The sequence below is a fragment of the Limulus polyphemus genome, unplaced genomic scaffold (genome assembly GCF_000517525.1).
Source record: "Limulus polyphemus unplaced genomic scaffold, Limulus_polyphemus-2.1.2 Scaffold66, whole genome shotgun sequence".
Classification (NCBI taxonomy): Eukaryota; Metazoa; Arthropoda; class Merostomata; order Xiphosura; family Limulidae; genus Limulus; species Limulus polyphemus.
This window is the reverse complement of record NW_013665676.1, coordinates 515,158-533,413: the sequence shown is the minus strand read 5'-3', so window position 1 is coordinate 533,413 and position 18,256 is coordinate 515,158. Positions and strand designations below refer to the sequence as shown.

At 35.1% G+C, this 18,256-nt stretch overlaps 1 protein-coding gene across 3 annotated transcripts in view; it reads left to right on the top strand.

The window, feature by feature from the left end:
- Positions 1-18,256, top strand: part of LOC106465109 — a 189,962-nt gene that overhangs the window by 134,285 nt on the left and 37,421 nt on the right. For all 3 annotated transcript variants that reach the window (XM_022393422.1, XM_022393419.1, XM_022393428.1), the window contains one exon: positions 2,961-3,276. In XM_022393422.1, the coding sequence (XP_022249130.1) occupies positions 2,978-3,276 (299 nt within the window). In that variant the 5' untranslated portion in view covers positions 2,961-2,977. The remainder of the gene's footprint in view (positions 1-2,960; positions 3,277-18,256) is intronic.

Sequence of the window (18,256 nt, the reverse complement as noted above, 5' to 3'; positions counted from 1 at the left end):
GAATAGTGGGATTGACCGTCGCATTATAAGCCCCCACAGATGAAAGGGCGAGCATGTTTGGTGTGAGAAGGCATATTAGTGGTAATATTTTTTGAGAATAAGTTTTCAAAAAACTAGTAAAACAAACTGAACTATCTAGGTTAGCTTGTCTATGCAATTCGTATACATATCTATTAAAAATAACAACATAGTTTCCCAACATTTGGCTTATTTAATCGATGATACAGGTCTAGTATAAAAAGTTTAGGGCAGTGTTTACGAATCATCACAAGACAAAGTTGAGAAGCACTAAAAGTTTTACAGACTGTAAGTCACGTATTTAAGCGTGGGTTATATAGACTAAGATTTAAGCTTGATTTCAGAACGACCTTTTTCTAAACCATTCTTCCCAGAACGCTGGCTCCCTGTTCATGTATTTGAGTTTCGTGTATTCCGATCTCATGTTACAGTGAGTAAAGACCACACGTAAGAATGTCAGACGGCTTGGCCTGGAGCTTCGACTCAAGAGTACGCTCTTTACATAACGTGAGCGGTAGGTAAATAAAACGCACCGTATATCTAGAACAGACAGCACGCACTGATATCACCGCCAGCTTATCGTCTCTGAATAATCTCATTAGATTAGCTGTTTGTTTAACCCAAACATAACTTAGTAACACCCCGGACGCGATCGTTTCTTCAATACACTGACATCTGTATTTAAACAAACTTTTAGTGTTTGGTTGTGTCATATCACAGACGTTTATAGAACTCTTCCCATCTAGAGTTTCTTAAGGAAGGTGTTAACTGCCGTAGGGTTGTTTGGAAGAGTGTTCTTCTTTGTTCTTAACAAGACAAATCAGCGGAACATCTGAGACAAAAATAGTCTGTGGAAAATCGCGTGTGCTGAAAGTACGAACATGGTCACGACTTGGAGGTGGTGCTCCTCGTGGACAGGGTGTAACTAGGCTATATGAAAAGAATCTTTGTGTCACTGGCGTGCAGCAAAGAAATATTCACACTTCGTAAATTATTGTTGTTTAAGTGTGAATCCAGCGCCAAAACCCTGTCCTTAAAAGAGTATAAAAAAGAAACTGTACTCGTACACTAGGGTATAGATGGTTTTTAGGTTATAAAAACGTTTCTATGTGAGCGTTTGTACTTTTGGTAACTCGTGAAACGTAATTATACCTGGAATAACACATGTACAATCTGTTAAAACATCTTTGTAGTAAAAGTGCCAGAAATACACATTCAAACCTATGCTGTTACTAAGGTAATAAATAAAGGTTTATTTTGTAATATTAATAGATATATTGAAATACATGTGTATATTGTAGTTTGGAGACGGCTTAAATATACAACGTTTGAGCATAAATGAAACGTAATTTAAGCATTTAACCTACACGCATATATGTATATGTCATTTAAACACAAATGGGGTCTTAAATATAAGCTCAAAATCATTTTATAAAGAAGTATAATCATGCATGTAAGATTATAAGAAAGCATTTTAGCAAACCAACATCAATACGTATAGAATGTGATGTTTATTGAGTAAAAACGTAGAAACGTGTCTTGATTAAAAAAAAAATGTTTATTTAAGTATAGAATGGAATGATAAACGTAGCTCACAAATTAAAAACGATATGTATATCATAGATGCTTCTCGCATTAAATTAGTTACTAAACGAATACAAACGTCAATGAAAACTTTTGGTACGATATCACATCAGTGAATAAAACAATTTTTCTTTCTAAGATGATTTCAATTCAGACAGTTCAGTCTTGTATACGAAAAGTGAAGATTCCAGACTACTTTAGAATAAAGCTTTTCAAAACTAAAAGAAAAGAAAAATTAAAGAAAATAGGTCATTAAAATAATAGACATGGATCACTTTATGTTTTCAATAACTTTGAGATAATAAAGAAGGCGCTAAAATTATTACCCAGTAAAAGTGTGTTTTAAACTTTAAGCTTTGATACACAATATCCAGTGATGACGTTCCTCTCGAATCTTGATTCCTTTGTGAAACGGCCGTAAACCAAAGTTAACGATCTTCCGGTGTGTATCGATGAATTGTATAGAACATGATGATATAGACACGAAGCTCTAAGCAACCGGATGGCAGGATTTGAATGATTGGAGGAAGTCCATTACCTAAAATCTATTACCGATCCTCCTGAAGCATGGGATGAAACTGTTGCTTGTAGGTGAAACACAAAAGCTTCTTTGTCAGCTCGAATGTTACCGATACGATAAGAGAGGCTTTATTGTTCCGATTTATTGGCTGTTTACGACAATCTGAATTACCTTAGTTTGAAATAGCAAGCTTTGTGAGGTCCTGGAGGAATAATGTGACAGTAGTGATGATATTAAACTTTAGGGTGGTTTCATAGGCTACACTGAAGGTTTTGATTACCTGATTGAAACACGTGTTGGAACGTGGCTACATTCCTCATTCTTGACCCCTCATGTTCTTAAAAGTTGTCACTTCATGATTGTTTTATATATATATATATATAAAGTGGACCATTCATCGTGCTCGCGATTCAAACCTCAAATACTGTTTTTTTTTTATGGATATCAATTTTCTGTTTGATGATCTGCTTTGAACGAAAAAGGTGTTATTACATTAAACTGTATAAACTTTGAAAATGATTTGGAACACAACTTTTGTGCTTGGTCGCCTTTACCCAGCTCATATCCTATTTTGTAATTGGGTCTCGTTTTACTTCTGTTTGTTTTATGATTCGTCGTTTTCGTTGGTTAATTTGTAGTTTTATGTCTAATGAGCCAGTCTTGTCAGATTTCTATAAATTTTGTTATCAGTTCTTATTTTAAAATTTTTATTTTAACACGGTTGAATTTTCTAAACGGTATAACAAATGGAAATAGATTATGAAGTTGTATTTGCTCTAAGATTTCTAGTTATTAAACTCGTTAAGTTAATAACTTTTTTATCTCTTCATCAATTTAGATATACTAAGGAAAGCCATGGACCCAGAAGCTAATAGATACGTGGATCTAAGTCCATACTGGGAGGTAGAAGATGAGGAGTATGATTATTGCGACTGTCCTGGCCCTCCTCCCCCTCCTCAGTTTGTGATTCCTCCTCCACCACCACCTCCTTCTCTTCAGTTATGCCGTGGAGAACATTCAGACTTGCAGTATTGCGAAGCGAAAGCTCTGGGGGCCGAGTACACCCACCCACACTTTCATTCTCTCCCAGTCATCGCCGTAGTATCTTCAGTGGTGCTGGTTGCCATTCTGGTTGCATCTTTTCTTTTATGGAAGTGAGTACTGGTAGCTTTTGTTTTCTTTTTCTACAAGAAGCTAAATAATATACACCATATATTAATAAAGTATTTTGTAATTAGCAATATTTTTTTAATAAGAAATAGAAAAAAACATAATATTCTATGGTACCCGTTATTTATGTACGCCTTCCAAATGCATTTCAGGTTACGAAAACGTAGAGTTTAGTGTGGCTTATATATATCGTAATTGTACGTGTTTTTTTATGAACGTTGTGTGATAAAGTACTTCTTGTAAGGAGACTCTGTGCACGGTTGTGATAATGGACACATACAAACCGAGAATTAAATGGTAAATAGTTACAATTAGGTCAGTTTGTCCACTCAAAGACTAATAATATAGCTTCAAAATGTAGCGAATATGTGAGTCAGTCACAGTTCAAAACCGCCACTCTAGAATATATAGTGTCGTTGAACGTAATGAACAAGAAAACTGCTCTTACGACAATGGCTTGATTACGCCATTATCACCTTGGAAAGAGTAGTGAGCATATATATAGGTCTTTAGATAATTACCATCACGGAACAAATGATACGATCCGACACACTGTACTGTGACATCTCGACAATAAACCTTATAATACAGAAATTGTTAACAAATCAACTAACACGGGACTACCACGTTAAGAAAAAGTGTCAGAAACGAAATTATGTCGAATTATGTTCTATAATATTTGCTTTCTTTATCGGAAGCTTATGAATGGTGTTTTTTAGTCTTGGATTATAGTTTTGGAATATACTTTTTATTTTATGGGTAAAACTTGAGTTTGTGTTCCCAAGCTATTAATGCAACAAAAAAATATTACCCCACTGCTAGATTTTTCTTGAACTATTTGATTAAAAAAATGACAGAGTTTAGGAAGTTTAGAAATATAAATTTTTAGAAATGATTGTACTTGAAATGGTATGCATGTATTTATAAGCTTCATGAATTTTCAAAATGTTGAAAGTTTCTTTTACAAGTTTTGTTTTGAAGAACTTTCGTTTGCCGAACGTTTATTATCTATGTTTACTAGCCGAAAGAAATCCTGTAGCACCTGATGGCATGCAAGATAAAGATTGAAATTAGGATTTCAAACAACACCATAAAAAGAATAAACACCAGGGTTTACAGTTCTAGATTATCCGCTAGGCAGCTCATGTAACGTCACTTATCACCGAATGAATGTCTTCCTCTTGAGACCCAACCCTAAAACACAATAATAAAAAACACACTTGGAATAAAGATGGGTCTTCCCAACCGTATAATTAACTTAAGTTTTACTACTTCTTTGCCCCTCCCAAATTTAGAACATGACAAAAACGATTTCACAGTCTGGTGTGGTTTTATGACTTGACTATGTCTGAAACAATTACACTGTTGTTTCTCTGGGTGGCGACATTTTAAGAAAGGAGATACATTTCATCTGTCTGTCTCTCTGTTAACCTTCAGACATCCGCCTTTAGCAACATCACTCGATATCTGAGTCAACCCTAGAAGAAACTTCACATGCATATTAGTGTGTTTCTATTCTCAGCATTTCACGTTAACCGTCATAGAATTTGGTAGTTTGGGTATTTATCAAAAATAACATTTAAAAAACTATACCAATTTGTTTTTTGACCTGAAACTCTACACACACACACAAATCCAGAGTAATCCGCTATTTGACGGTTTAATACTTGGGTATTTGTTTTTCAGTTTTTCCTTTTTGTAATGAACTATTATGTATAATTATAAATTAATTCATATGAGTAGCCTGGCAGTGGCTAAAGGGTTAGCGTGCGGGGCTACGAATCCGAAGGTCCAAAGACAAGTGGTGATATGGCGTTGAACACGCTTTACACTTTTAGCTAAAGGACTGTTATAATTTATAACTCTGGCTAGTAGTCGTGTAGGTATAGGGTGCTGCCCTCTGGTTAGCACTTTTAAATCGGGGGCAGCTGTATATGAATACTCAAAGTCTCTGACTTATCCGTTTAAGCCTATGTCTCCCATAAAAGGGCGTTTGTTTTGCAAACACGAAATGGTGATTTTTGAATAGTTGCAAGTGATGGAGATACAAAGTTTAATATATTGTTTGTTCCATTAGTCTAATAATAACTAAAAACTTGGAGGTTATCTATCCCTTAACTTAAAACTTGGAGATTATCTATCCCTTAACTAAAAAAAGTTAGAGGTTATCTATCCCTTAACTAAAAACTTGGAGGTTATCTATCCCTTAACTAAAAACTTGGAGGTTATCTTTCCCTTAACTAAAAACTTGGAGGTTATCTATCCCTTAACTTAAAACTTGGAGGTTATCTATCCCTTAACTAAAAACTTGGAGGTTATCTATCCCTTAACTAAAAACTTGGTAGTTATCTATATCTCAACTATCGATAAATAATTTGAATTTTAACCGCATATTTTTACAGTGAACATATACAATACATTTTAAACAAGGTAGGTTACATTGTTAATTTAGTTTCTTTAGTTACAGTTCATAAAATCATATGAAACTCACATGCTTTATCAAATAGCGATTTATCTAGTTTAGATCTTATGTTTTCTCCAATTGTTAAGAATATATTTTTAGGCAGAAATAAGTATTTGAAAATTTGTTTAATAATTGTTTTATTCAATAAAAAAGAAAGTAACAAATCAGAGGTGTTTTTAAGCAAAGAAGGTCTGGTTAATTTGTGTTAATCTCGGTAGCAGTGGATTCATCAAATTTACTTACTGATCGTACTTCAAAACTAACATAGTAAATATGTTTGTTGGAGATGCTCCAACAATAACACGGTAAATGTGTTTGTTTGAGATGCTTCAAAAATGAAGGACTAATTAATTAGATTTAATCTCGGCAGTAGTGGATTCATCAAATTTATTTACTGATCGTACTTCCAGAACTAACATAGTAAATATGTTTGTTGGAGATGCTTCAAAAATATCATAATAAGTATGTTTGTTGGAGATGCTTCAAAAATAACATAATAAATGTGTTTGTTGAAGATGCTTCAACAATAACACAGTAAATGTGTTTGTTGAAGATGCTTCAACAATAACACAGTAAATGTGTTTGTTTGAGATGCTTCAACAATAACACAGTAAATGTGTTTGTTTGAGATGTTTCAAAAATAACCCAGTAAATATGTTTGTTGGAGATGCTTCAACAATAACACAGTAAATCTGTACTGACCAGTACTTTTAATCTACTTTACTCATCGCATTAAACGACTAAATGCTTATTAAATTTTAATTGAACAACAAATCACTGAGGAGAGACGAACAAAGAAGTTGGTTAAAGAACTGTATAAATTGTATACGTCAATGCAACTGTTTTGGAAAAGAGCATATTTATTGATTTTTTTGAAAACAGATTTTGAATTCTTTTTTTTTTGTTTCACAGACTAAGAGATTATTTTTGTTACTAAAAACTACCTGAGTAGTTACTTAGTCAAAATCATTCGCGCATATTACAGACGTAGAATTCTCAAATAAATAATATTGTTTATTTACACATTTAACCGTGACCTGTTCTATATTTGAGACTTTTCGGTTACTACACACTTTTATACTGATATGAAAAATAAAGCGTTTAATATTACGAAAAAACCCGATGATTTAACTCTTTAGATTCGATTAGTGTGCACCAGCTCTCGCAAGATACACCTATTGTTCCAAACAACAGAATATGTTATTAATTTAAAAATCAAGATATTTTAATGATTTAAAAAGTCTATGTTTATCTGAGTATTGATTGTTTTTATTAGACCTAGAATTGCAAGTGTTAATTTGTGCAGTATATGTCATGTCACTAAGTAAATTTAACTATCCAAACTATATGAAAATTATGTTAATTAAAATATTATATTATGTTTTATTTCAGATTACTGATTTTATTCTGATTTGCAGAATATCCAAACTTAGTCAGAGCTACTGATTCTTCTTGTTTTATTAATGGGTTTCAAATCATTAGCCCAACCCTCTCCCAGTGGCACAGCGGTATGTCTGCGGATTTACAACGCTAGAAACCGGGTTTCGATATCCGTGGTGAGCAGAGCACAGATATACCATTGTGTAGCTATGGTCTTAACTACAAACAAGCAAATCAAATCTTTAGCCTGTCTGATTCACCGGTTTAAAACATTGGCCAATATTCTGATTCTTTCTGTCTTATTCTCGCGTTTTACGTCATTAATTTTAAGTTATGGATTCTGTCTGTCGTATTTGGGGTTTTTAAAATTAACTGAATTAATGACATCCAGTTTGATTCACAGGTTTTAGAAATTGATCAGGTTACTGATTCTACTTACCTTATTCACAGGTTTCAAAACATTATCTAAGATGATAACTTATTATCTCACTCAAAAGTTTCGATAATTAATCAGGTTCATGATTTTTTCTTTCTGATTCGCTGGCTTCAAGATAATTGAAGTTAATCTCATCTTTTTTACAACTCACAAACTTCCAAAAACTAGTCAGATATTTTTACCTTATTTGATTGAGAGATTTCAAACATTAGTCTGCTTACTGACAACTCCTGTCTGATTTGAAAAACACACATGTTACTTGCAATTATTATCTGATCTTTAGTTTTTTTACTGGTATCGGAAAAATCCACCCTTCAAATTTAGATATTTTGTTGAGGACAGTTCACCAACCTCTATTAAACTAAAAGTGTATGTGATGGTTACTGTTCTTTTTCGTGTCTAAAAATAAACTTAACAGTGCCGAAGATGAATTGTTAATTGATAGAACTGTTCGAATTCTGGGAGAGGTTTTTGTTTTATGTTATTAATGATGCTGTTATGCTTTTTTTTTTTACTTTAATCTCATTTTGGTTTTATCTTTGTTTCATAACCATTAAAATATATAATCAAGCGTAGGATGTACATAGAGTTAATCACCACTGCTAATGCAGTGGCATGTTACTGTAGATGTAAGCTGTAATACCATGAACAATATAATTGGCACTTATATATTTGGTTCACGGCGAATTCCTGAATATTCGACAGTACAATATCACAACGATTTGACCCATGGGTGAAGCAAAAGGTCACACATTCTTGTTCGTAGCGAGGTTTCCAAGTGACATAGAAGCAAAGGACACAATATGTCGATTAAAAAAAAACCTTCGATTTTCTCAAAGTGTTCTCAATGGAAGTAAATAATTCTGCAAATAGTTCTGAAGCTTCAAGCTAATCGGGAAAAACACCAATATTCACAAAATATAGGCTGTGGTTACGAAAGAGAACCATTTAATCCCAAATGTCATTGCAATGGTGTATTCCTAATTGAAGATATAATTCGGTAGGTAGGATATTCAGGAACATATTATAGAGTCCCTGTATTTTATCTATGACGTCTAAATACTAAATATTTAATCCTTGTTAGCGAGTTGTGTCTATTCAATTAGTGTGTTTACAGTTTTTAAATGTTTTGCTGTTTCCAAAGAGAGTATAGTAAGCTAAGTTTTTAAAAGTTTTCGCGTATTTGAAAGAGGTTGTTAAACGAATTAACCAAAGTCAATAATAACCCTGCTAGTTGCGTTTTAAATGAAACCAAGTGAACAATAAGCTTTTCCTATACGTAAAATATTTCCTATTCAGACAAGATTCATCCAAGCAATGGATGACCATATTTATCTTTGAAACGTGCTACCTTTAAGAAATAATCTGGTTAGTTTAGCAAATGAATTCCTTTAGTGTAAACCAGACACAACCCTGTATAAATGCAATAAAACGTACACGATATATAGCCCCCCTCACCGGTGGCTCAACGATAAGTCTTAAGACATATAACGCTAAAAATCATGCTACTTTACTCACGCCCCCCCCCCCCGTGGCACAGCGGAATGTCTGCTGACTTACAACGCTAGAATCTGGGTTTCGATACCCGTGGTGGGCAGAGCACAAATAGCCCATTGTGTAGCTTTGTGCTTAATTACAAACAAACAAACTTTACTCACAATGTGCAAAGCACAGATAATCAGTTGCGTAGCTTTGTATTTAACAACAAGCAAACTAAACATGCTATAATAAATTATAGAAAAACACGAACAAAAAATGCAGAAATTTAATTCAAAGTATAATATCACTCATTCAGATAAAGGATGAAGTTGGCATTGGTGTACATTAATAAATACATTGTTAACGTGAATGTTAACTAACCACTGACATTAATTACTGGTCTCAGTTATAAAGATAACTTTTATATATATTCAGCACTGTTGGCGATTTAACTCTACACTGTAAAGAGCCGAGTGGAAGTAAGATTCAGCATACAGTTACTTACGCTGAAACTAATTTTACAGCTCCATTAGAAATAACTAGTTTATAAAAACCGTAATGCATTTTAAGTGTTAAAGAAACCACTTCTTAACGAGCTAAAAGTCCACGTTTGGATAAGGGCAGTTCAGTTTTGTTTGTGTTACAATACATACCTTTTCTAGTAAGGCTTGTCGTCCAAGCAGAGCGTGTGTCACCGAATATGTTATAGTAATAGCTGTACTTAGACGATAGTAAGACGGAAATGGAAGCGAAAAATAGCAATGAATATATTTCAATGTGACGCAGCTTTTCGTACAATGACGGCCGGTTTCTCTTCCGTTCTGGCTATGTTTGACCGATTTCATTCACCACTGGACTCACTTTCAACGTGCTAGTTTAACATAGCATATGTAGAAGTAACAACAACAACAAAAAAAAGATCGAGATCTTGGAATGTTGAATGTTCCAAGCAACAACAACAACAACAAAAGAAAAAGATCGAGATCTTGGAATGTTGAATGTTCTAAGTAACAACAACAACAAAAAAAAAGATCGAGATCTTGGAATGTTGAATGTTCCAAGTAACAACAGCAACAACAACAAAAAAAAAGATCGAGATCTTGGAATGTTGAATGTTCCCTTTTACATACAATACAGCCTACAAATGGCCAAGTTGGCGTATTGACCTAGTGTGGCGATGGGCGCTGCAAAATCTAGAACTTTTTAATCTTGTACTGTCGTCACGACACGCTGAGTCTCTCGTCCATTTAGTATTGATCCAAAAAGAAGGCACTTCTTTCCTACCATCGGCTAGCCTTCAAACCAGCAGAGCGCGTAAACGTTGTGAGCTCGCGCGAGGAGAAGGCAATTTGAACGGGTATTTTTCTCTTGCTTTACCAGCAGTTTTCCAGCTAGAAGGTTGACAGTCTCTAAACTTTCTGTACTTGACCTTGTTGTTTGGCATGACTTTTGCACTGTCAGCTTCAATGTGATGTTGATTAGCTCCTGAAGAGTCAGTTATCTACTGCTTTAGTGAAGCTCTGTGAACTAACCGAGAACGTTTCTGTCAGGGAAAATTCAGTAACAAAAACGTTTGTTTGATATCCGCGATGCTGAAATCTTGAGCGTCAGTATGGCTAATTACTATCTTCAGCGAAGCTGCGTTAACCAACCGAGAGAATCTCTATCGAAGAAAAGTCAACAACAAAACTTTTTATTTTAGGATGCTATAAAACACCCATGGTAAAAAAAATTGTAGTTGAAAAGAAACTCACAAACCTAGTGCTTTTGGAAAGAGATTTCCCTTCTTTAGAAAACATCTTTAATTAGAGAAAAGCCAGTAACAAAACCTTTCTTGTTTGATATCCACGTTGCTTAAACCTCACATGGCAGTTAGCTTAACTACAGTTCCAGTGAATTTGCATAAGCTACTGGAGAACATCTCAATAGGAATAAAAGTCAATAACAATGCGTCTCACTAGAACTAGTATCGGTTAATCTATGTGAGTTTATTAACTGCAGTTCCAGTGTAACCTATATAAATTCACGTCGTGTGCTCGCGAATTTGTTTGTTCGCGAACTCCTCCGTTCAGGGTGGTTAAAACTCGCCCTGAAGGGCACCCAGACGTAATGGAGGGGTAGTGGTCTAGGAGTAGATTTTTAAGGTTGCTGATTCCGAATCTGACATCAGTTTTTGTGTTCCTGGCCCAAATAGGGATTTGGGGGGGCCATGTTTGAAATTGTGTTCTTATCCCCTCTTACAAGTTAGCGAGACCAACCGTGTAACACTTTTTTCAAGTACCACGGGCGAATGACTTAACGGTGTTTGTTTTCACCCCCCCCCCTCTTCGGGATATCTAAAGAAGTAGTTGTGTTTTGATGGAAATTTATATTTAAAAGTCAGAGCCTAAGAAGTAGTTGTGGAAATGGAGGAGCTTCTTCCATACACTGGGGCCTTTGCGAACCATAAGGAGGTGAGTGGGCTTTGAATACTTCAACGGAGCGCAAGCTGGTTAATTTAAACTTACGGCAGTATTTGTTTCCCTGTTTTAAAGCTCTGTGAAAGTTTTCCCAATTGGTTTGATTTAAAATAAATTTACATTAAGAAGATGTCGTCTGTCCTACATGAATCTGCGTATATTGATTAATCTAATTGTCTGAATATATATATATATATTACATTATACTATAATAATAAAAGTAAATAAGTAAGTTAATTCTTGTCGCGCCTTCGCAAGACACATGAGGCCAGTATTTAACTTCATTTCCTGTGACACATTTTTCCCTAGATGGGATGCCAATCTAGTGCAGGTTAACCATCAGTTACTCGCTTGTACCCATTATATAGTGGGGTAGACTGAAACAATTGAGGTAAAGTGCCTTGTTCAAGGACATTACAAAATGTCCCAGACAAGCCTCGAACTTGCAAACTTTTAGCACGTGGCCAAAACACTAACTACTAGGCCTCCCACATATTATAACAATGTTATATTGAATAACTTGTAGTTTTTCACTCAGATTCTGAAATTTCTGAACTTTCTAATACAAACTGAGAGTTAAATCTGTGGCTAGTAAGATTATTAACATTTATATTCAGCTGTTTCACGGAGAGTTCTGCATTAGCTGTATTGGATGTGACATTTGAACCTGCTGTCTCTTCAGGTCCATCACAAGCTGTATTCACTTAGATGTTGAAAATGTAGCTATGTGTATTGGCACATGCCTACGTAATGTCTTTCCCAGTGAATGTTAATTTCCGTTCTCTAATGAATATAGAACACCTTCAGTCAAGGGCATCTGATTGGCTGTAATTAGTCGTAACGTACAGTTCGTGAGGGTATGTCTAGTTTGCTTCTTATTAGCCATGTATAATTAACCATCTCAAAGAGCAGGTTTATTACAGCAGCTTTTCAAAGTTTTTTCCTAATGGGTTAATTATCTTTGGAACAATTGTAATTCTCAGCACTTCGTATATCTAATTCCACGATCTACAATTAACCAACTTACGTTAGATATAGAACCCTTAAACCATGAAATATCATAACGTGATCCATAATTAGGTGAACTGGAATTAGAAATAAAACACTTGTTTCAAAGTTTAAACAGTATCTCCGTGCTCAGCTATCACATGTTTTATATTAACTGTTTTAATTGTTACGTCTTATGTTATCAACATATCCATGCTACTGCTGGTCATTAATATTCTCAGTTAAAACGTGTGAAAGGATTACTTTTCGGAATCTACAAAGCTGACTAAAACTTAACAGGTGAAAGTTGGCACCGACGGCTCCAGAATTATTCTCCTGCATGAAATATGCTGAGATGGAGAAAAGAGATGATCCCAGGCATGGTGTACTTTCTGTTACTAATATCATTTTACATATACGTAGAACCCATGTCAAATAAAGATGCTTTTAATAACAACGAGAAAATTAATCAGTGCGATCAATGATAGGAAACTTAGCTGGTTATTTGAAATGTATCTAGCTATGAAATTATTCTGGTTTTAAAGAAAGGTGTACTTCACGATTTTGTACACTTTTTAGTGGTTAAGTTTGGTATTTTCATGACAAAAAGAGGAGGAAACGCTATAGGCAACTAATGATTTTCATATCCAACAATAACGTTCCTTGCAGCTATATATATATATATATAAATATGTGTGTGTGTATGAGTTAGGACCAAATAACGTTATTGCATCGAATTAACATGTCGTTGAAGCAAAACACGCAGATGCTGCTAGAGGGTCCAGTTAATGTTGGAAGCTATTCAACCGTATTGTCTGTGTGTTGATGTTTGGAACTGAAGTCAAACTATATTCAGAGTGTGATCATGAAAATGTACATAGACACATACGTGTTTAATTTACAATATGGGACTCTCATTTATAGTCTGCGAATCAAACCATACCATATGCATATCCGTCTATCCAACTTTTCGTTTCTCTGTTTGTCCATCAGTCTATGCGTCTTCCTATCTATATGTATTCTATTTGTTTTTATCTCTATTTATCCTTCACACTGTCATTGTTAGGCATATTATTCTAAGAAAATGAGAATGAACTAGCTAGTCTGACAGAGAGGGCGGTAAATGTCTGCGTTGTTAAGTGCAACTGGAGACTTTTTATCTTACCGTCACGCTCTAATGAACTTCAAATAACCCACCTTTCTCCTGAAACGATGCCTTAACCATGCACTTAAGGTGCTTGAAATGAAGGTTAAGACCGACTTCTATAATTATTGTTCCCGCCGCGTGGCGCTGACTGCCAAGTTTGATGCCACGTGATTGCTGTGCCAGTTTACAGTAAAAACCATGTGACTAAAGTGCTTTTGGCCCAACTTCAAGAGCGCGCTTTAGCATTTTTTTTAATCTGTAGAAATTTTATAAACTTTGTTTATTTGTGTACACAAAGTGGGCTGTATGAAGCATGTAAAGAATCTCTGGAAGTCATCTGTCTTTCTTTTTCTTTTCACTCTTTCCATTTGCTAATTGTTGAGTCATTTCAGAAGGAAACAATATAAATGTCCTTTATACATTGCTGAAGTAACCAAAAAAATTGCATATCAAAAATACCATAAAGAAATTAGCAACAATACGATTCAGTACTTTAGCTTACAACAACTTTCCTATGTCAAACGAAAAATAATAAGTTCAGAGAATCTTTCGTTTTTCATCGTCCAGCCTAATTGACAAGTTCTGGTATTGAACGAAAGGCCCAATAGATAGTGACTCGTGAGAGACAAAGATAGATCTGAAATGCTATGAACAGTTAACATGATATTTATCACCAAAATAATTTAGTTGAAGCCAAAATGTAGGAAACAAAGTGAATTCAAAATACCTATTTATTGCCAGCTTTGGCAATAAAGGTTATACAGGTTATACACAGTGCGAATGTACGATTAAAAGGGAGAAATTTAGGAAGTGCTGTTTGGAAACGTTTGCGCGAGTAGCTGAAACATATATTAATATAACACTACGTATTGTTTGGAGGAATTTAAGACGTTTTTTGTGTTGAATTGTTGACACATCATCATGAATATGAATTGATTAAAAAGCCTACAGTCATTTGGTTTAAAAGAGTTTTCCTTCATCTGTTGAATATATCTGTTTATCCGATCTGTATTCAGACATTTGACGTGCCAGTTTCTTAATGCCAAACGTGACAGAGCTGGGCATGGGCTATTGGTTAGAGTCATGGTTTGTTTGTTTGGTTGTTTTTGAATTTCGTGTAAAGCTACACGAGGGCTATCTGCGCTAGCCGTCTCTAATTTAGCAGTGTAAGCCGAGAGGGAAGGCAGCTAGTCATCACCCCCCACTGCCAACTCTTGGCTACTCTTTTACCAACGAATAGTGGGATTGATCGTCACATTATAACGCCGCCACGGCTGAAAGGGCGAGCATGTTTGGTGAGACGGGGATTCGAACCCGCGACCCTCAGATTGAGAGTCGAGTGCCTTAACCACCTAGCCATGCCGGGCCCTAGAGTCATGGACTATAATACCTTTTAGGTCGTGGTTCACATCCCGTTACCGCAAAATCGCGTTCTGCGATTTGGGGTCGTGGTGCATTATAAGAATGACGGTCAAATCATAACCTAGAGTATATCAAAAATTAAAAATGGCTGGTGCATATAGTCCTTGTGTAGATGGGCTGTAGTTTGTGTCCTGCCACCCCAATTTAAATATGCTTTGTTTATTAAAGGTAGGAAGACTAAAAACTCTTTGTAATTCCACTATGTAAAAAAAAAAAACGATTTGGTTTTACCATAAAGCTTTAATAAACTGTACTACAAGTATGATACACTGATAAAGTGGCATCACTGGAAAAGTTTCATTGGGCACATAGGAAATTTGAATACAAACAGTAAAATTATGTTGTGTTAGATACACGAGACATACATAGGAGGGACGAAGGGAAGAAAGAAGTTAAAAATACATTATACCACCGAAAAAGCTACCTAAGGCACTCAACAGATTAAAAGCGAAGTAATAAGACAAGTTATTCTGTACAATCCTGTCAGACACTGGATAAGCAAACAAAAACTAAAGACTGGAAACTGAGTGACTTAGTAAAAAAATAATAACAATACTGTAAGACAATTTTTATCAGGCACTTAAAACAAACTTAAGATAAAAAAAAAGTCGACAATCTATCAACAATCCGAAGGAAACTAAATACGAGTAATACTTGATGCTATTTTTCTAAGCAACAAAGAAAACGACAACAATAAAGTATTCGATCAACAACTCTTAAATATTACATTTTGTAAAACCTTTTTTTTTTTCGAATAAATTTTTTGATAAGTATTTTTTCCTCATTTGTACCATTATCCTTGTCCTACGGTAAGTCTTTAGATTTACGATGCTAAATTTAACCAAGGGTTCGATTCCCCTCGGTGGACGCAACAGATATAGCATTATGTGGTTTTGCTATAAGAAAAACACACATCGTTATCCTTGTTCGAAATAAATCATTGTTCAACTCGTTTTCTTTTTTTTTTAGGCTTTTACATATGATTCATTAGTATGAAATATATCTTGTGAGGTCTCAGCTTTTGGATGGAAGTTACAAGCTAATAAAAATTTGTATTTGCTTACAAGTCTGTTTACACGTTCTGATTTTGATTGGCAAACGTTTCTGTTAATTTTGATTGGTCGTGCTAGAAATATTATGATATATTTTTCATCTGTCGTGGAAATATTTCAAAGGCCTCCTTTAGTTGTTATTAACCACAAAACTCCATAATGGCGGGCCATCTGTATTTTGTCTAGCATAAAAATCGAAACCCGACTTTTAGTGTTATAATCCGCCATCAATCTTACCACTGAGCCACCGGAGCTGTCTCAAAGGAAGAGTTGTTCGCCTTTCCAGTCTTCAGATATCTTTGGTTTACGAATTTGTGTGTGTGTGGATTTAAATTAAAAAAAATATTTTCTCTGTAATATATTAGTTTATAAATGAAATAAAGAAAATGAACGTACTTTACGCTAATATCAAATTGAAAATTTTAAAAATTAGCAAATGAAAATAATCATGGCATAACTCGTCGCTACAAAGCACTAACATTTTATAATTATATGCGCAAGTGAGCGAGGCAATTTTTATTTCGCTTTCAGTAAATAAAATGAAAAGAATATGTATCACATTGAAATTCACTTGAAACAATTCTGGCGCTTTTTCAATGATAGCTCTGAGCGCTTTCTTTGTCAGAACTGGGATTAGAAAAAGGGCCCGTGCATTTCATGGGTCGGGTATACTGTTATTGAAACGTTTTTCGTGATCTACGGTTAGTTGAAACGAAGAATAAGCTCTCGTTCTGATAGCATGACCAGGTGGTTAGGGCGCAACCTGCAGGTCGCGGGCTCCAATCCCCGTCCCACTGAACATACTCACCCTTTCAGCCGTAAAGGCGTTATAATGTGACGGTCAATCCTACTATTCGTTGATGAAAGAGTGCCCCAAGAGTTGGCGGTGGGTGGTGATGACTAGCTGCTTTCCCTCTAGTCTTTCACTGCTAAATTAGGGACGGCTAACGCAGATAGCCCTCGTGTTGGTTTGCGCGAAATTCAAAAACAAACAAACATTCTTTAGGTAGGGTCAGCTTAAAAGGGCCAAGTACCATTGGTCGCAAGCGGTTTAGATTTTTAAAGCTTAGATCTCAATGAGATGAAACAGCGTCCTTTTCTGGAAGGTAAAACAATGTTCTTGTTCTTTTTGCAAAAGATAAAGCAGTCGCTCCAGTAAAAAAAAAAAAGTCCCTGGCAGGTGATAGCAGTAGAAAAAAAAAAGTCCCTAGCAGGTGATAGATGCTTCTCTTAGCGTGTCATGTTTCTAGAAGAAAATTTTCCGTTGAAGTTTATAAGTAAAATAACGTCGTCATATTACAGAGCATTGTTACAGACCATTTGTGTTTTCTCTGCCTTATAATTAGCAAATGTAAGGTAGACTTTATATTTTATTCACCTGGAGTCGTACAAAGCACAAAAGCTACAAATTAATAAAATAAAAAATACTCAAATTCATTTTCTTATGCATATACACACTAAGTAATTGACGCATGTTCTTTATACAATTTTATTCTTAAATTTTTCTGCAATATTGAAAGTTATGAAATTTTCCTGCAAAGGTGCGTGCTATTGACAAGCTTTATGCATTTTTAAGCCTTTGCCAAAAATCGCCTTTTGTTTTCCTCAAACCACTTAAAATGATGCTGCGATAGTGATTACGTAAGATATCAAGAAATTAGGTATAGAATTAAGTCTGGTTGTTTTGTTTTTGTCATCACGTTCTGTAAAACAGTCGGCGAATACAACGTCCTCTCAGAATCAAACATCTTCTTCAGACAAGTAAAAATAATTGTTTCAACTGCACTTAACGCCATTTTATTGTAGTATTTATCTTGAACACGCGTTTTTGTGTTAAATTGAAGTAGTTTGACAAGTTCTTGGACTCTCTAAGGTACGTGTATAATAACGTGACTCTGGCGTAATGGAATACTCGTGTCGATCAGGCGTGTCCGGTATGTCACACGAATCGTCCATGTCCTCAGGTAAATAAACCTTGACTGTTGTCCAACAGATGTTTGGCAGCTGCGTATTGTAGATAACAGTAAGAAACTGACAAAGCTCATCAGTGATGTAACCACATCAAAAACTATCAAGCTATTGAAGCCCTAGAGGTATATATTTAACCCCATCAAAAACTATCAAGCTATTGAAGCCCT